Here is a 20,801-nt window from a genome sequence, read left to right on the forward strand (position 1 = left end):
TGTTTCAAAGGGTGGTAGCATTGGGAAGGTTGAGAACTGCAGCTCTAGAGTGAACGATCTCACAGTAATAATCCACAAGAGTTCTTGCAAACCATTTCCAAGCATGACCCAGGCCTAAGTCTTACATTTTCAATTTATATTTCATCCAGAAAACAGAAACAGAAAAGAGGTAGAAGAAACAGGACAACACATAGTTATAATGTAATGGAAGCCTAGTGGGTAAAAATCCAGGAGAAAAATTGGACATTTTGTTGGCCATCCAGGGAAGCAACCGAATGTGGGGCAGTGCTATGGACAAAGGTGCTGTTCTGGGGGTATTCTTTCCAAAATTGCCCATGTGGTGAACAATTTTCCTCCACTTCCTCGTGACAACAGTTTCTCACTGGTGCGTGTCTGATCATGTCGTGCCTTTCACCACAACAATATCCCATGGCAATATTACTGAATTTCCTGGTACTTTGTTCAAGAAGGTTTCATTTCTGATTCACAGCAATTGCTACAGGGAGACTATGTAGACTGCACATTCAGTTTCCAAATAGTGATTTTGATGTTTTTCTAATGTGTCTTAGCCAATTCACTTGGCCATTTTCCCCCTTTGGTGAAATAGAAACCTATTGTTATATGTTTTGTGATGATTAAAAGTTATTTAATAAAATCTTCAATCAATACATGCCTGCATTTCCCCACAATTCTACTGTGCTGTAGTATCAAGCATGCATATTGTTAATTCTTCTGTATAGCCAGTAGCGATACACTTGGGAGGTCATCCATGGAGAGATCTGTTCTATGAACTTTGATGACTAAACTGAACGGGTTTTGATTTTGCAGATAAAACTATTAAGACCTTGGAAACAATAGTCTATGAAATTCTTTCAGCTACCTATACTACCTGTGTAGGAAAAGAGAGAATCCAACAAATACAGCTTGTGTGCTATGGGTGCAGCCCTTACAGAGACCTCTTCTTAGTTTGACTTCAAGAGAAAAGGCTAGAGAATATAAAACAACCGGCAATAGATAAAATGAATGTTCTATAGACAACATATTGTGTTTTACTTCTCAATGACACCAAGTGTTTGCAAATACACTCACAGTGTTGAAATACCTGCTACTGAATTATGTACTATTTTACTTTTAGAACATAGAAATTGACTATTTTATTAGTTGTTTAAGAATTTCACACGTTTTGTTTGTGTTCATCCTCTTCACACACACACACACACACACACACACACACACAGGCACAGTGCTGGAATTGGCTTAGCATGAATAATGGAATTCCCATCAGGCATGATAAGTGACACAGGCCATTACCTGGCAAGAACCAGGGTAAGCAGATACCTAGTGTTAATGGTCTGGCTCTAAAATGCTCCTTACAGGCTTCTGTTTTGATGTCTCAGTATTCATTATGCGGCACTATTTTAAAGGTTAAAGTACATTTAGGAGGTGGCCCAAACTGGCACAATAAATACTAGCCTTGGAAAACTGCAAGCATTTTTGCTTCTGAATTTCTCAGTCGGCTTCTTGGTCCTGGCTGTGTGAACACTTGCTACAAGTTCCCACCTCCACAGAGCCACAGCACCATTTTGCCATGCTTTCATATCATGATGAAACCCCCCAAAGTGTGTGTGTATATATATATATATATATTCATATATATATATATATATGAATAGCCCATATATATGAATAGCCCATATATATGAATAGCCCATAATGTTGTGGGAATCTCTCAGACATCCCTGTCCAACAAATCATGTGAATGGGGGAACGCTTTTGAGAAAACAACTCAAGTCAAAAAACACACCAAGTGATTATCAAATACCTATGAGACAGCCCTGAAAAAAAAAACATGTAACACACCAAACACACACACACACACACACACACAGAGACATGGACACACACAGGTAACAACAAATAAAGAAAAATGATTCTGAAAGAGAATGGAGGTAGAGATAAATAAGAAGCATTGTAGAGAGAAAAAGGAGGGAAGAAATGATGTAATTATATTAATCTCTAAAAAACCAAAAAATTAAAATGGAATAGTTCATATTTATTTATACTAAAGTCTTCAATACCAAATCTTTTCCATATTAGTATTATGAACAGGACTAGTACTAATCTCTAAAGGACACATGGCCTACCCAAATCAAAATGTTCATACTACTTTATTAATATGTTGCTCAAAACAAATGTTATTACTGTCATTTTCCTGCTACAAAATTTGAACCATAGAAAACCTATATAATGGACTTAATGACATTTGGAAAAACTTAAAGCCAGAGTTTAAAACCAGGTTCTGTTCTGTGATCTGCATATTTGGTTAGATTTAATCCTATCAGTATTAAATCCTATCAGTATTCTGTGTATGTGAAGACAATGACACAATGACAGACCAACTCCCATGACTTCCTTATGTCATGGCATGGGACTCTGAATTCAATGTAATCCTAGGACATTCACTCCAAAATAAAGAAAAGCCCACCAATGCATGCACTTGCTTTGTTTTTATCTGTTTATTCATTTCTAATTATAGATATGTGTCTATGTCAGTGTGTGGTTATGTGCATGTGAGAGCCTCCCTGCCTAGGCTAAAAGTTGATTTCCAATCCATTGGAGCTGGTGACACACCTGGTTGTGAGCCGTTTAATGTCAGTGCTGGCAACCAAACACATATCTTTTAGGCAAGCCACGGAGCTATCTCTCCAGACTCATGACTTCGTTGATTGATTGTACTGATTTCATTTGGAAAATTCTTTCATTATGTATCTTGATTGTTAACATTATTATACCAGACCAAGATGAAATTATATTTATTCTAAAGCTTTATACTAAGTTCATATATGAATATATTGATGCATGTATGTACTAGTATAGAACCCTATGATGACTTCGTGGATCTTACCACAGGATTGATATATTCTCCTCTTTGTTTGAAGGCAGAAAGTAGATTAGGCATTCAAGTGTTCCTAACCCTAAATACAGTGTCTTAATAAATATTTGCTGAAAAGGATTTTACACAGCAGTTTATGTCAGAATTGATAAGGTCAAAAAATGATGCTGTACAAGGGAAAAGCAGAGCTCTCAAGATTGCCTCACCTGTTCAGCATCACTTGAGTATTCTCTAGAGGAGGAAGGAGGAGGTGCATTGAGTATCACATAGTAGAAATTTGTCTGCTGATAGTGAAAATGCTGGAGAAAATATAGACAATAGTAGTGGCCAGAGTCCCAGTCCAAGGGGAAGACTCCATTTAATCTCTTTTGGAGATAAACTTCTTTATTAGTAAATTGAAATTCAGCTACTTAATTGAAGCATTGCTGTGAGACTAAATGCAATCAAAGTATGTGGATAGAGGAGCCTGAAAATGTTAATAATATAAAAATGCTAAGGTTGCATAAGTATTAATAACTGTAAAATTAAAATGTGGGTTCTTAATCTGTGATATATGATAAGATGGGTAAAGGTATGGATTAATTATTATACATGTGTTTGAAACCTTTCTTACTGTAGCTATCTATATGAATAAAGGCAACCAAAGTATCTTTGGTTTATTTTTCTAAGGAAACTGAGATGCAAAAAGAAAAAAATAATGAATCATGAAAACTCCTTAAGAAAAATATACAAAATGCTCAATACATATCTGTTATAAAGTGAAACATTGAGTGTTCTAGGAAATCATAATAGTAAAGTAGAGGAAATAATTACTCCCATGCCTCCTATCACATAAGAAAGAAAGTATTATCGATAATAAATAGACATATGCATAGGATGAAATAAGTATAGTTCTATGAATGAAAATATAAAATGTATTGTTGACTTTTTTCCTTTTACTATAGCAACGATTTATCCAAGTCAGTTGTCTACAGAGCTCAAGGCAAAGCAGCTGGAGACTCCCCTTTCTAAGTTTTCACTGAAGCATGTCTTGTTGGAAGTTAATGTATAGAGAATTCCAGAGTGACTAAACTTGAGTGTGAAAAAGATAACCACATGTCTCTGCCCACAAATCTTACACAGACATGTAATACACACACAATCTTACACAGACATGTAATACACACACACACACACACACACACACACACACACTACTCTTCAGTGAGGCAGTTTATTCCAGGTATTATGTTATCATCTTTGGTTATATACTTAACCTCCGGGTACCTCTAAAAGCAGGGGTCAAGAAATAACACTGTGTATTTAACATAGCCTACTACTGTCTTAACTTTAAAATAAAGTGTATAGTCTGGGTTTTAAGGATTAATTTCTTTGACATTAGAATTAAAGTTTTATTAATAATTTATAGTAGAAATATTTGCTTAGAATTCCCATGCACAAAAAGAAATATATATTTGCTGACAAGTAAAAATGAATATAAAATTGATGGAATATATAAGACAATATAAATTTTTAATCAAGTTTAGCTTTTATTGTAGCACTTTGTTGTACTGTGTAGTAACATAAATACTAGCTATATGGTGGACCCAGAAACAGTGAAAGAGAAGCACATATTATAAACTATACAGAGAGACAATGCCATTAAATTTGATATATTTATAGCTTTTATTACACAATACTCACCTCAGATGATAAAAGTATTTTCAATAATGTTCTTGGAGAGAAAAATGACTTTGTAGAGGGAATATCATTCTGTTTCAGGCTTGATTAATTTATAATCAGCAAAAGTAATGAGCTTATCATCTGTGGAGTTTGGAGTGATTAATTTGGCCATGGAGAACTTACAGACTCCTGAAAGGTCACAGATAATTAGAAGTACAGCAATGACACCCTTGCCCATTTAAACTGGAACCAAGTGAGAAACAGGAAATGAAAAGCTTATTTAGTGGGGATGCTGGACAGACAGAATGATTCCACCATCCTTTATAGAGAGCTGCAGCTTTGCATGTATTCTAAGATGACTTTCATGTATTAAGTAGAAAAGGTGGCCATGGCTACCATGGTGAACTCATGATAATATGGAATATGAGTGAGCACAACTTCACTTCAAACATGTTTATACAGTGTGTGTGTGTGTGTGTGTGCGCGCGCGCGCGCGCGTGCTCAGTGTATGTCTGCATTACTCTTTTGAATCTATCTATCTATCTATCTATCTATCTATCTATCTATCTATCTATCTATCTATCATCTATCTATTTTTCTATCTATCATCTATCATCTATCTATCTATCTATCTATCTATCTATCTATCTATCTATCTATCTATCTAGTTGTGTGTGATTTCTGTAAGTACAAAAAAACAGAAGTGGAAGTCTGAGAATGTATTTTTTTTCTCTTTTCTTTTTTATTTTTCTTTTTTCTTTTTTTACACTGTACTTTCTGGGGATGAAACTCAGGGCTTCGGGCTTGGTGAAAATAAACTTTGCTGTTGATTCACCTTGCTGACTGGATGTTGTATGCCTGCATTTCTGAACTTGATCATATAAAAGAATGAGCTTGTAAAACTGTTCAGCATAAAACCTGACATAGGTTCAGCTTAGGTGACAGATGAGCTGTTAAAGCATTTAGCATGTAAGCAGCAAGTGTGAAGACCAGGGTTCAAGTCCAGAGAACCCTTGTAAATGCTATGCTGGGTGGACTTAGTGGCAGAGTCACCTGTCATTCCAGTGCTGAGATGGTGACCATAAATTTTTCAGAATAAACTGTCTGGCCAGTTTATCCATATTAGTGAATTCTAGTTTTAACTCTATGAATACGTTGAAGAGTGATTGAGAAAGACTCCTGACATCAATATCAAGTCTCCATACACAACAAGCACACATATATGATTGTGCATCAACACAACCACCTTCCCACATATGTATGATGTAACCTCATACAGCATATGAAGCATTGCAGTAAAAATGATTTATTTTAATTGATACTGCTTATTCACAACACAGATGATTGTAATAAAGCAGGTTGTTCTCTTATTGTTTTGTTGTTGTTGTTTTGGATTTTTTTGTTTCTTTGTTGTTTTTTGGTTTTTTGTTTTGTTTTTGTTTGGTTTGTTTTTTTTTGAAGATGCCCCCTAACAATAGCATTAAACAGGTAGAAAATGTGCAGATGAACATGTCCAAACTTAGACTCATTAACATGTTGTGGAGAATAAACTCGAGAGCATTTTCACCTAAATTCCCCGAATTGGGAAAGATGAAGTAGAAACAGCAAAGACTGTATGAATCCCTCCTTTTTCCACCTGAGCTCTGTAAGAGAGGCTTTGTCTGTTCTAGTCACAGAAAACGCCTGGTGTCCTGAGATCACCAGCTTAGGTTTGGTAAATCTCAGTTGAGGTATCCTTCTGTACTAATGCTGTAGCCATCCACAAGCAGCTAGACTTTTCAGCTGCCAAATTTCAACATCTGATTTCTTCTTCTGTAAGTTAGATGGGTGTTTCCAGATTGCCTTTCAAGTTGTATACAGTTTCTGTAGGATTTGATAACAGCAGAGGTCAGCTTCCACAGCAGAGCTCAGGTTAGCAGAGCTGCTGTAGACAGTAGGAAGATGTGGACTCACTAAATGGCTTTCTTTTGCCAGCATGGCTGTGGAAATTTCGTCCGGGTTATTCAGACCTTCAACCGTACTCACCTATATGTCTGTGGGAGTGGAGCGTTCAGCCCAGTGTGCACTTACCTGAACCGGGGAAGGAGGTCAGAGGTAAGCCTGACAGTTTCTACTGTCAGTTTTGGTGTTACTGCCAGAAACTTGATAGTATTTTAGAATTAAAGATTTGGGGTTATCAGTGATAATAAAAATATTTTCATATTTTTAAACACAGAAATATATTTTATATTGATGTTGTCTGTCAAGGGAAGCTAAATTGTGTTTATTGGACTTTCAAGTTAGATGTTTTTACTATTTTCTAAACATACAAACTTTAAAATAAAGGAAAACTGTAATTTCATATTGTATTAAATATAAAGTATTAAATTCAGAAGCAAAAAATACCATGTTTATTCTTATTTCTTTTAAATATATATTCATTTCACTTATATTTTAATTTCAGTTCACCCTTATGGATATATATTTTAAGATGTGTTTGAAACAGGATATTACATGTTTTGTTGAAAAATAACTTTCTAAATCGATAAACCATGCCTTCATTTAAAACTAACATTACCCTATGTTCATTCATTCTCACCTCACACTTTTATTGCTTAAGGTGATATGACTTACTATGGTGTGGTGTTTGCGTAATACTAGTCAAACAGTCAGTTAATGTATAGTCAAACAGAAGGCTGGCTGCATTTGAACTGTGCTATCAAAGGCTGGGTTTGTTTGCCCAGTACAGCAGAAGACTGTAGAAGCCATGCAGAAAAAAAAAAGCCATGCATGGAGCCTTACCCAGCTTTGATTCTTTATTTCCCATAACACGGTTTTTTAGAAACTGAATTACGTAAAGTGATCTTTAGTTTGTTATTTAACTTAAATTTAGAAAGTCCAGTTCCTAAGTCATGTCTTAAGTGGCTTTTAAAGATCAGAATTGTGGATATGGAGCTCCAGATATTTCTGTTCGTGTTCTTTTTGAAATTATTTTTCCTTAGTCAGCAGCAATGTCCTTTACTGCTAACATAGGTGGACAGAGATTACTGTCTAGTACATTTCATATAATTTATATATGAAATATATATATATATATATACTCATATGCAATTAGATGAATAAAAGTCATATGGTCCTCCTTTTTCTCACCATTTAATCTCATTTCCATTTTCAGACAGAACTGTTTCCTTTTGTTAAGTTATCTCTGTACTGTAACTTCTCGGATTTCTCCTCCTCTAACCATAGATAAACTTCTCAGGCATGTAGCTTCTCCTAACAACTCCTCTTCCAGTTATCCAGGCCTTGTCAAACATTTTACATAGAGCTCTTCTTCCACACAGTCAGAAAACCTGATGAGCGGCCATGTTGACTCTCACCTGCTCTTTTTGTCACTGTGACTTCATGTATAATTAACTGTCACCAATTGTATGCCGCTAGAGTTGTGCATTCTGCTCATTTGCTTTGGCTACTCAGGACCTTTTTGTTTCTATATGAATTTTAAGTTTGTTTTTCCTAATTCTGAAAAATGCATTATTGATATTTTGATTTTGTTGAACTTGCAAACCACTTTTAGATATAAAGCCATTTAAACAATGCTAACTTTGTGGATTAGTAAGCATAGGAAGTCTTTCCATTTTCTAGTGTCTTTGTACAATTCTCTCTTGAGTATACTAGTCTTCACTGTAGAGGGGTTTGCCTACACGGTTAAGCTTATCCTCGAGGTAGGCTGGAAACTTTTGTGAATGGAATACTTTTCCTAATTTCTTTCTCAGCAAGTTTGCTGTTTGTGTACAGAAAAAAATGCTGTTAAGAACACAATGAGAATGGTGTTGTACTCCTTGCTGATGAGAGCTCCTGCATAGCTGCTTAGGATTAATATGGTGGGGGGGTTGTTTCAGAGGGGAAATGAGGAAAGGGGATAAAATTTGAAATGTAAATAAAGAAACTATCTAATAAAAATGGATTAAAAGAAGATGTAGGCAGCACCACTATAACCCAGCTATTCTACTTCTGAGTATATAGAGAGGACACTGCCTTGCTTTCTTTTCTGTTGCTGAGGTAAAATACTCTACTCTGCCTAATGCAACTAGAGAGAGAAATGGTTTCGTCAGCTCACAGTCCCGAGTCACAGGGAAATCACAGCAGCTGTATCTGAAACAGCTAGTCACAGAAAGGTTGACAAAGACAGAGAAAAAACACTACATATTTCATCTCACATGCACATCATAGAGTTTAACTTTATGTGCGAGGGGGGCAGTGGCGTGTGGGTGGTGATGGAATATCTGAGATATGATAGCAGGAAGGGAAGAGAGTGCTCAGTGGGTGCAGAGGGACAGGTGGATGGAGTCAAGGGAGGTATAACAAAGTATGTATATAAATGCCATAGAAGAGCTAATTCAAATGTTATTAAAATGCAAAGTTAGGACTCAAATATTACAAAGTCAAGTGCACAAAAACTTAGAAAAGAAGGATTACTGACGAACCAGGGAAGAATAGTGCTGAATTCTTAGGAAGTAGATGAAGAGTCTTATTTCTTATTTCTTCTTGAAGTAGATTATTCATATTTCACCACTGTAGACTGTAACTAGACTGTAATCAGGATCATGGAGAGGAGATGATGCCAAGTGGTGAAGGAATGAGCCACTAGAGACCATCTAGGCTATTTTATCAGTTCCTCCTCTGCCAACACTGCCTTATCCAGGGAAATCAGCTCCTGCCTCTAGGACCACAAGCAAGATTATTCAATTTTCCTGCTTTCTTTCAGTTTTATAATTATTTTCTTCATACAGCAGATGTGTTAGGTGTCAGGAGGCTGAATTTGCATTCTCTTTTTATCTTCACTTAGCTATTATTGCCTTGGGATAACTCCCACTATATCATACTTCATCTATCAAAAGCAAACTAATATTTTCTATAAGTAAAGCAAACTTCTGGCTATGTATTTTGTCCTCATTTAATAAAGCCATTTCTAACTAGCCTCTCAACTCTGATTACCATGATGCAAATTCTCTTATATTTTAAATTTTTTTTGCCATGACCATTGAGGTCAACGAAGGTCAAATGATTGTCATCTACTACCCAGATTTTATAAAATTAAAATATAATGACACAATTTCCCTCTTTCTCATCTTCCTGATACTTCTCCCATCTTCCCCTCTGCTACAACCTCTCAATTTTATGGCCTCCTTTTATTTAACTATTTTTATTTCATGTACAAATAAATCTTGAAAACATGTTCCACAAAAATTAAATAGCAACATAGAGCTTTAGGGTTTTTAAATTTTATTTTATTTATTTATATCCTAGTAGGTGACCAATTTGTCCTATTCATTATGTCTTTTGCCTTACAGAAGCTTTTCAGTTTCCTGAGGTCCCATTTATCAATTGTTGATCTTAGAGACTGAGCCACTGCTGTTCTGTTCATGAAAATTTCTCATGTGCCAATGACTTTAAGGCTCTTCCCCACTTTCCTTTTTAATAGATTTGTATGCCTGGTTTAGTTTGAGATTCTTGATCTACTTGAACTTGAACTTTGTGCAAGGTAGTAAATCCTGATCTATTTTCATTTATCTACATACAGACTGCCAGTTAGACCAGCACCTTTTATTGGAGATACTTTCTTTTTTCCACTGTCTGATTTTGGATTCTTTGTCAAAGATCAAGTGTTCATAGGTGTGTGGGTTTACTTCTGGGTCTTCAATTCTATTCCATTGATTGACCTGTCTCTGTTCCAATACCATGTGATTTTTATCACTATTCTTCTGTAGTACAGCTTGAGGTCAGGGATTGTGACTCCCCCAGAACATTTTTTATTGTTGAAAATTGTTTTGGCTATCCTGGGTTTTTTGGTTTTCCATGTGAATTGCTCTTTCCATGTCTGTGAAGAATTCTGTTGAAATTTTGATGAGGAATAATTGCATCTTTAGGTTGCTTTTGGTAAGATGGCAATTTTCACTATGCTAGTCCTACCAATCCATGAGCATGAGAAATCCTCCCGTCTTCTGTAGTCTTCTTCAATTTCTTTTTACAGGGATTTGAAGTTCTTGTACAGTTCTTTGACTTGCTTGGAAAGAGTTACACCAAGATATTTTATAATATTTGTGACTATTGTAAAGGGTGTTGTTTCCCTTGTTTCTTTCTCAGCCTGCTTATCATTTGTATAAAGGAATGCTACTAATTTGTTTGAGTTAATTTGTGTCCGACCACTTTGTCACTTTGCTGAAGTTGTTTATCAGTTGTAGGAATTCTCTGGTAGAATTTGGGGGGTCACTTATGTGCACTATCCTATCATCTACAAATAGTTATACTTTGAATTTTTCCTTTCCAATTTGTATCCCCTTGATATCTTTTGGTTGTCTAATTGCTCTAGCTAGAACTTTGAGTACTATATTGAGTAGATGGGGGAGAGTGGGCAGCCTTTTATTATTCCTGATTTTAGTGGGATTGTTTCTAGTTTCTCTTGATTTAATTTGATGTTGACTGTTGGTTTGCTGCATATTGCTTTTATTATGTGTAGGTATGCACCATGAATTCTTGATGACTCCAGGGCTTTTAACATGAAGGGGAGTTGTATCTCACCAAAGGCTTTTGCAGTATCTAATGAGATGATCATGTGAGTTTTTTCCTTAAGTTTGTATACATAGTGTATTACATTGATGGATTTTTGTATGTTGAACCATCCCTGCATCCCTGGAATGAAGCCTACTTGATCATGGTGAATAATTGTTTTGACGTGTTCCTGGATTCAGTTTTCAAGAACTTTATTGAGTATTTTTGCATCAATATTCATAAGTGAGATTGGTCTGCAGTTCTTATTCTTTGTTGAACCTTGGTTTGGTGTAGGTATCATAGGGACTCTGGTTTCTTAGAATGAATTAGGTAGTGATTCTTTTGTTTCCATTGTATGGAATAGTTTGAGGAGTGTTGGTATTAGGTCTTCTTTGTAGGTCTGCTAGAATTCTGCACGAAATCATCAGGCCTTGGGCTAATATTTTTGGTTGAAATGTTTTTTTATGACTTCTCTTTCCTAAGGGGATAAGAGATTGTTTAGTCAGCTCACCTGACCTTGGTTTAACTTTGGTACATGGTATCTGTCCAGAAAAAACATCCATCTCATCTAGACTTTCCAGTTTTTTAGAGACTAGGCTTCTGTAGTGCCTTCTGATGATATTTTGAATTCCCTCAGTTTCTGTTCTTAGGCCTCCCTTTTCAGTTCTGATTGGTTAACTTGGATACTGTCTCTGTGCTCTTTAGTTATTTTGACTAAGGGTTTATCTATCTTGTTGATTTTTTTTCTCATAGAACCAGATCTAGGGGTTTTTAAATTATTATTATCATTCTTTGTATCATTCATTTTGTTCCTAACTGGTTGATTTCACTCCTAAGTTTGACTATTATCTGCCTTCTACTTTTCTTATGTATGTTTGCTTCTTTCTGTTCTATACCTCTCAGGTGTGTTGTTAAGCTGTTGTATGGAATCTCTCCACTTTCTTTATGAAGGCACTTAATGCTATGCATTTTACTCTTAACACTGCTTTCATTTTTGTCCCATAAGTTAGGGTATGGTATCTCTTCATTTTCACTGAATTCCAGGAAGTCTTTAATTTCTTTTTTTATTTCTTCCCTGAACAAGTTATTATTGAGTAGAGTTGTTCAGTTTCCAATGCTATATGGGTTTTGTGTTGCTTTTGTTGTTAATGAAGACCAGCCTTAGTCCTTGGTGATCTGATAGGATGCATGTGATTATTTCAATCTTCTTGTGTCTGTTGAAGCTTGTTTTGTGTCTGATTATATGGTCAATTTTGGAGAAGGTTCCATGAGGTAGTGAGAAGAAGGCATATTTTCTTGTTTTGAGGTGAAATATTCTATAGATGTCTGTTAATTCCATTTGGTTCATAACTTCTGATAATTTCACTGTGTCTGTGTTTAGTTTCTGTTTCAATGACTTGTCCATTGGTGAGAGTGGAGTGTTGCAGTCTCCCACTATTATTGTATTAACTTCAATGTGTGTTTTAAGCTTTTGTAAAGTGTCTTTTATGAATATTGGTGCCTTTGAACTTGGGGCATAGATATGCAGAACTGAGACTTCCTCTTAGTGGATTTTTCCATTGATGAATTCCCATTTCATTTAATAACTTTTTGTTGGAAGTCTATTTTATTAGATATTACAATGACAACTCCAGCTTATTTCTTTTGACCATTTGCTTGGAAGACTTTTTCTTAGCCTGGTACAGTGAGGTAGTGTCTGTCTTTGTCACTGAGCTGTGTTTCTTGTATGCAACAGAATGCTGGATATTGTTTATGTATCTAGTCTGTTAGCCTGTGTCTTTTTATTGGGGAATTGAGTCCATTGACGTTGAGAGATACTAAAGACAGATGATCCTAAAGACAGATTATTAGTTCCTGTTATTTTTGTTGCTGGATGTGATATTATGTGTATATTATTGACTTCTTTTGGGTTTATTGTGAATTGTATAGTTTCTTGTGTTTTCTTGAGTGTAGTTACCCTCCTTGTGATGGAGATTTCCTTTCAGTATACTCTGTAGGGCTGGATTAGTACAAAGATATTGTTTAAATGTGTTTTTTTTCATCTATGGTAAGTGAGAGTTTTGCTGGGTATAGCATCCTGGGCTGGCATTTGTGATCTCTTAGGGTCTGGATGACATCAGTCCAGTATATTATGGCTTTTAGATTCTCTGTTGAGAAGTCTAGCATAATTCTAATGGGTGTGCCTTCATATGTTACTTAGCTTTTAATATTCTTTCTTTGTTCCGTGCATTTATTGTTTTGATTATTACATGACTAGAGTATTTTCTTGTGACCCAATCTATTTGGTGTTCTGTAGGTTTCTTGTACAAGTATGACCATCTCTTTCTTTAGGTTAGGGAAGTTTTCTTCTTCAGTTTTGTTGAGAGAGGCAAACAGGCTATAAGGGGTGGGAGAGTATTGGGCCCACTGATTTGGCCCAGGAGAAATGTGGACCTGAAGGAAGATGGACTTGGCAGGGTGGATAGGTCCTATGTCAGCTGGACTCTGTGGGTATTTGGATGTGATTCTCACCTATGTCTGGTTACTGCGGATCTGCTGAGAGGCATGCAGACTGTAGGGTGTAGAGTGTACCTATCTGGCTGATGATCTGCCTTGGTGGGAAAGCAGACCTTAAGGGAGCTTTAGTTTTAAAATATCTTATTTTAGAGACATTATAATCATTGCTTAGATTATTTAATTGTTGTTCCTTTTCTTCTTTTGGATAAGGCTCTACAAACATATCCAACTATCTGTATAATGATTTTACATTTTCAAGAGTGGCTTAATGATGTTGACTTCAGGAATGTTGTTCTTAGGGCTATAAAGTGTGATGAGGGTTAGCCCTGCTGATATTAGAGCATAGTAATTTAGAAATGGATTGTTTCATAGAGGGCAATTAAGTCTTAATATAGCACATTGAAAACATAGAGGTAGAAAGCATCTTTTGAAGATGGTTTATTTTATTTGATAACAATCATTTAAAATAAATTAATTATAATTATGTTTCGTTCTACTCACTGGATAATGTAATATTATCATCTGATACATTTTTCTACTACAAAGGACCAGGTATTCATGATCGACTCTAAGTGTGAATCTGGCAAAGGACGATGCTCTTTCAACCCGAATGTGAACACTGTGTCTGTTATGATCAGTAAGTAGGAAATGAAGGGGGAGAGGGGATTAAAGAATAGAGAACACACAACTTATAAATTAGTTTATATGTTTGAACTAGTTATTGATGTACATGAGAAGATCATGAATCGGTGTGTGTTTATTTGCCTTGTCAAAGGTTTATCTCCATAAAATTGCATCTCATTGTTTGTGTGGATCTCTCAATGTACTGTAAGGATTTGCTATGTCCATTTGATTGAAGTCACAAAATAATAGAGAAGTTTCAAATATGTCTATCAGTTAAATGATGATCAATGTTATGAATTAGAATAACTCTGTTTTTTACAATACACAAAGCATCTGCTCTCTCAAGCCTGGCGGTCTTTTGCTATTTAGGGTTCTTATTTAGGACATATATATGTATACATATATATAATCTGTCTGCTGCTAGAGGCACTGAAGATATGAAGAAAGACATGAAGTCAGTTTGACAATTAGGCTTTTGTAAGGTTTTAGATATAATTGATAGTGTGATATTTGATAAATGGGGTTTGAAATTTGTAAGCCAACTTCTAAATTTCTTTCCTTTCCCTCTCGGGTAAGTATATATAACCAAAAGCTGTGTTCATCAATATTATTGAACAGTGGAGATTTACAATCCCTGCTTTTATGACTAATAAGCTATAACAAAATGGGAAATGATATTGTGTTATATTGACTTAATAGGCAAATCTGTGTACACAACAAATATTCAAACAAATGTTTAAACAGCTGAACTATTTAAAAGTGCTTGATTCTTATTTTCGTTGTCATTTTCTAAAGTGTCATCATGGGCTTGTTGTTCCTCCTGGGAAGAAGAAATGGATATCAAGAGGCCTGTCATTCTAGGTTCTTAACTGATAGGGGCTCTCATACAAAACCTGATGGGATCATTTTAGAAACATTTCATTCTGTAGTCTGTCCTGTCCAACAGGATTATTGAGAATGGCTCAAATGTCCCAATCCTGAGAGCAATCTAGAGCATTGCACAGAAGCAGGTCAGGTCAATGGGTCAAACATGAGGACTTGACACTCGCTCCAAATGTTGTCCAGCTGTTTAGTACTAGAAGGCTATGTTGCTTCTTACCAAATCAATATTTACAGCTCCATACTTAGGATAAAAATTTAAATTAATCTTCAAAGTTTCTAATGATATATATGTATATTTGCATGTGCATATATATTTATTCTAATGACAAATATATCATATACATTAATTTACATATGTGTAGACACACATATATATGTAGATGTATATTAAACTAATTGAATAGGCCAGTTATGACAATTGTTTATTTCTTCCCTATTGGTTTATTTTTTACAACAGAGTTATGGCTGAAAAAGTGAGCTGTGTTTACATTACCAGTAGCCTTGTACCACCGAAGATCAAAATGTAGGATTTAAATGATTAGTTTGTTCACCAATATTGTTCATTACAATATTATTGTACTTTCTGTGTCATCAGGTAATAAAAGTACTATGTCCATCTTTTAGGCAAAATCCTAAGTTTAACATGTGATGCGTACTGTTATGATTGTAGCTCATTTCTGATAATTTATGAATAAAAACGTTAAGATTCAGTGTGTTGAATGACATGGCCCTACATCCAAATTTGTTCCTTACTTAAAATTTTGAACAAGTAATTTTTGAATTTGTTCTAACCATATAGAATTATCACAATAAGAACATATTAAACCAAGTGTTTTGTAAATTGTAGACAAAAGAAACTAATTGATAACTACAAACCTCTACTAATAATTGGGACAATGTATTTTGCTAAAGCTCCTTGAATGTTAAAGTGAGCTCAAAATGCATTAGAATTTCTCTGACAAATTTTCCTTTTTCCTAGATGAGGAACTCTTCTCAGGAATGTATATAGACTTCATGGGAACAGATGCTGCTATTTTCCGAAGTTTAACTAAGAGGAATGCAGTTCGAACTGATCAGCATAATTCAAAATGGCTGAGTGGTAAAGAAACATTTACTCCATTTTCTCCTCTTATATCTTACTTTAAATTAATATTTAATTATATGTTGGTAATAGAAAAAGAAATTCAAAACTAAAATATTAGGATCTTACATGAGCAGTTATACTTCTATACTCAAAGTGACCAATATTTAAGATAAATAAATAGCCATCATTCGTATTCCAATTGATTGATTTATAAATGATACAATAATTGTAGAGCTGTGTAAATACAAATGTCAGTGATAGCCATCATGAATACTTCTACTTGTTAAATGGTAATATGTTTGTGTTTGTTTACACTAAGAACCTATAGTGATAGAGAATTAGTTATCAATTTTTATTTTTAATTTATTCATTCATTTTACATTCTAGTATCAGCCACCCTCTCCTCCAAGTACCCCCTCACACAAATCCTCGTCCTGGTTATCACCTCCTCTTCTCTTCTGAGAAGGGGAACCACTTCTTGTTTGTTTCCTGTCGTCATCTATTGTCCTGCCCCATCCCCTATCATCGTGTCTGCTCCCCACTACCCCACTACATCAAGTCAATGCAGGACTAGGTGCATCCTCTCCCCAGAGGCCAGACAAGGTGTCCCAGCTAGGGGAATGGGGTCCATAATCATCAACAGAATCAAAGTCAGCCCCTACTCCAGGTGTTGGGGAACCCCATGAAAACCAACCTGCACATCTGCTATATATTTGCATCCCTTGCTCTCTTTAGTTGGTGGTTCAGTCTCTGGGAGCCCCCAAAGGTCCAGGTTACTTGACTCTGTTGTGGATTCCCTGTCCATTTTGGGTTATATATTACTGTCTTAGTTAGGGTTTTACTACTGTGAACAGACACCATGACCAAGGCAAGTCTTATAAAAAATTGGGGCTGGCTTACAGGTTCAGAGGTTCAGTCCGTTATCATCAAGATGAGAGCATGGCAGTATCGAGACAGGCATGGCACAGGCAGAGCTGAGAGTTCTACATCTTCATCCAAAGGTTGCTAGTGGAAGACTGACTTCCAGGCAACTAGGGTGAGGATTTTATGCTGACACCCACAGTGACATGCCTACACCAACCAGGTCACACCTATTTCTACAAGGCTACACCTCCAAATGGTGCCACTCCCTGATCCAAGAATATACAAACCATCACAATTCCTTTTTAAAAAAGTGACTAATATAAAATATAGGTCAAAGGTATAATGATTTTATGCTAATACTTGTTTAGTTTCAAATTCTCTGGGCCACAAAGAATTTACACACTGAAAGGAGAATAATTTGATTTTCCTGTAACATTACAATCAGTCTCTGTCATGTAGAGGGGAAGGAAACCACTGAGCGCTTGCCATTCAACCCCCAGGGAATCTGCAAGCTCACTCAAAATTGCCTATTTAGTTAATGATGCAGTTTACCATGAATCACCATAATTAAACATTTTATTTCACTGATAGGACAACTTATGAAAGCACTGATTGTCATTTTACTTCTTCACATTATTCTGTCAGTGTATCTAGAAATAGAATGTTCTAAAAAGTTGTTTTGTTCCTGAAACAAGGAAAGCTTCTATGGCTGCACTAACCACAATTTTTCCCTTGGGAAGTTTACTCTTCACTTCATTGGCCGTCATTTAAGGAAAGAAAGTGTTAGGGTTCTCCTGCCCCATCACTACTATGACCTCCTCTTTTCTCCTCCCCCTCCTCCCCCTCTCCCTCCTCCCCCTCCCCATCCTTCCCCTCCTCCTCCCTCTCCTCCTCCTCCCTCTCCTCTCTCTCCTCCTTCTCCCTGTTCTTCTGATTAAAGTTGTATCTTGTTTCCCTTAATTGAAAAGACTTTTTTTATACAATATATTATGATTATAGTTTTCCCTCCCCTACTCCTCCAGTTCCCCTCCATCTCGTCTCATCCAGAGCCACACCCTTTCTATCTCTTATCAGAGACAAAGAGGCACCGAAGTCATACTAATAAAGTAAAATAAAATACTGTAATATAAAGAAAAACAAGTGAATTCAAATAAGACAAGACAACCAACCGTGAAAACGAGCCAAAGATAAGCACAACAAACTCACATAGACACAGACACTAACACATTCACACACACTGAAGAGAGTGGATGTTCACAGTCAGCTATTGGATGTATCACAGGGCTCCCAATGGAGAAGCTAGAGAAAGTACCCAAGGAGCTAAAGGGATCTGCAACCCTATTGTTGGAACAACATGATGTACTAACCAGAACCCNGGAGCTCTTGTCTCTAGCTGCATATGTATCGAAAGATGGCCTAGTCGGCCATCAATGGAAAGAGAGGCCCATTGGACTTGCAAACTTTATATGCCCCAATATAGGGGAATGCCAGGGCCAAAAGAATGGGAATGGGTGGGTAGGGAAGTGGGGGGCGCTATGGGGGACTTTTGGGATAGTATTGGAAATGTAATTGAGGAAAATATGTAANAAAAATATTAAAAAAAAAATAAAAAAAAAAATAAAGGACAAAAAAAAAATGAAACAAGTATAAACAAAGACCTATAAGGTAAAACTGACACAAACCAAAAGAATTCCCTGACCTAACATTAGGGGATAGAGCCCCTCCAAAAATCCCATTGAATTGGTATTTTTGGACATCTACTGCTAGGCATAGGGCCTGCCTCTAAGAGTGGTTTGCTTCTTGACTTCCTTGAAGAAAACAAACATCTGTCAAGCTAGAGTTCTAGTTTGGCATGTGTGATACTCTCCATGAGGTATGTTGATACTACTTTTTGCAATCTTGCCTATATACAGTGGATTATTTAATGTTGAAATGGGTCTGTGTCTATTTCAAAGAATGGTATGTGGGTTTTTAATCATGAGAACATTATCTTTGTATCTCTTTTGCAGAACCCATGTTTGTGGACGCACATGTGATCCCAGATGGCACTGATCCAAATGATGCTAAGGTCTATTTCTTCTTCAAAGAAAGACTGACTGACAACAATAGGAGCACAAAACAGATTCATTCCATGATTGCAAGAATATGCCCTGTGAGTGAGCTAGAATATCTACTTAAAGAAAGATTTTAAATAATCTATATGCTTTCCGATATTTATTTGTGTTTTTATTGCTTAACGTTATCAATGAGTAAACTATAGAAAGAAGATTTTTAGTATATCATGCATTTTACAGTGTGTGTGAGACAACTGTACCACATCTCAGTAGAAATATTCAAGGAAATATTTTGATTATTGTTCTAAACATAAAACTAATTTTGGCTAGTTTTGTAATTTCCTACTGTGCTGCATTCACACAAATGGGACGTTGCATATTACCAAAGAAAACAAAATAATTCTTGTAAATAAAAGACACTTGAATCTCAGTAAGGCGTAGTTATGGTGGAACTGAATATACCAGTGGAAAATTTAAAAATACGTTTCTACTTTTAAAGAGCAAATCATCAGTATATTGGCAGTGTATATAAAAATATTGTCTAAAATTCATGACTTTATCTTCTATAGGCTTACTATAAACTTTTGTTGGCTTATTTATGATAATTTGTCAGATGTATTTATTGAAGTGTCCAGTTCCTACTTATCTTTTATTACCTCAATATTCTGTGGACTAGAACACAACTATTTCTTAATAATTTTCATCAAAATAGCAAAGTTCACAGAAATGAAAAGGCCATTGGACACAGGGGAAGACAAAACTCATCAGTAGACTGTATGAAAGAGCAAATCCAATGCTCTGTGTGTTAGCCAAGAAAATGTATATAATAAACAACCCACTCAGAAATACTAAGGATTAAGTAAAAATACTGAGAGAACAGAGGTAAAGTAGAACTATATATAGCCATGTGATATGGAATATACCTATTCTTCTGAATATAGTAAGCTCCGAAAGCTAAACATATTTTCATTTATATTTAAGAGAATAAATACTTGCTTTGGGAAGAGGCAAATATTTATCTATTCATCACATATGAGAGTTTATGTAACATACTGTAACACTTGAGCCATATACTTGTATCTCCACACAGTCCATTTGTTTCTGGCATTGTACTATAAAAGATTATATAGCCTACTCTTTCTGTACAATGACTGTATTTTCTAATCTTCATATTACAATAAATTATGAATTAGAGTTTAAATTTAAAATTTAATACTCCAATCATCTGAATTGTGTTTATAAAATGTTTTCAGAATGACACTGGTGGACAACGTAGTCTTGTCAACAAGTGGACCACATTCTTAAAGGCAAGACTTGTATGCTCAGTCACAGATGAAGATGGCCCAGAGACACATTTTGATGAACTAGGTGGGTGGATGTAAGAATTCACATTGTTCCTCAGAAGACTTTAGGAGCATCTAGTGGCTTAATGAAGTCTCAGAGAGGATGCATCTTCCTTGGATATTTACAGTGTAAAAGGTGTTTCACCTTGAATGGGGAAATCACGCACTGCTCACCAGTATATTTAGTATTTTCATAATTTCTTTTACCATTGAGTATACTGTTGGACATGAAGGAATATAGGGTGGAAGGACTTGTATAATTTATATATAGGTAATATGTTTACTTCTTTATATATAAATCAATATTACATATATATGTAATATTCTGATTTAAATTTAAAAATTTTAAATCAGATTATTATATAATATCC

General features: G+C 35.6%; 1 protein-coding gene across 1 annotated transcript in view; it reads left to right on the forward strand.

Moving 5' to 3' along the window:
* Positions 1–20,801, forward strand: part of Sema3c (semaphorin 3C) — a 150,304-nt gene that overhangs the window by 77,410 nt on the left and 52,093 nt on the right. The window contains exons 5-9 of the mRNA XM_021161998.2: positions 6,530–6,649; positions 14,126–14,216; positions 16,065–16,184; positions 19,043–19,185; positions 20,341–20,455. Coding sequence (XP_021017657.1) covers positions 6,530–6,649; positions 14,126–14,216; positions 16,065–16,184; positions 19,043–19,185; positions 20,341–20,455 — 589 coding nt within the window. The remainder of the gene's footprint in view (positions 1–6,529; positions 6,650–14,125; positions 14,217–16,064; positions 16,185–19,042; positions 19,186–20,340; positions 20,456–20,801) is intronic.

Source organism: Mus caroli, chromosome 5, assembly GCF_900094665.2.
Source record: "Mus caroli chromosome 5, CAROLI_EIJ_v1.1, whole genome shotgun sequence".
Classification (NCBI taxonomy): domain Eukaryota; kingdom Metazoa; phylum Chordata; class Mammalia; order Rodentia; family Muridae; genus Mus; species Mus caroli.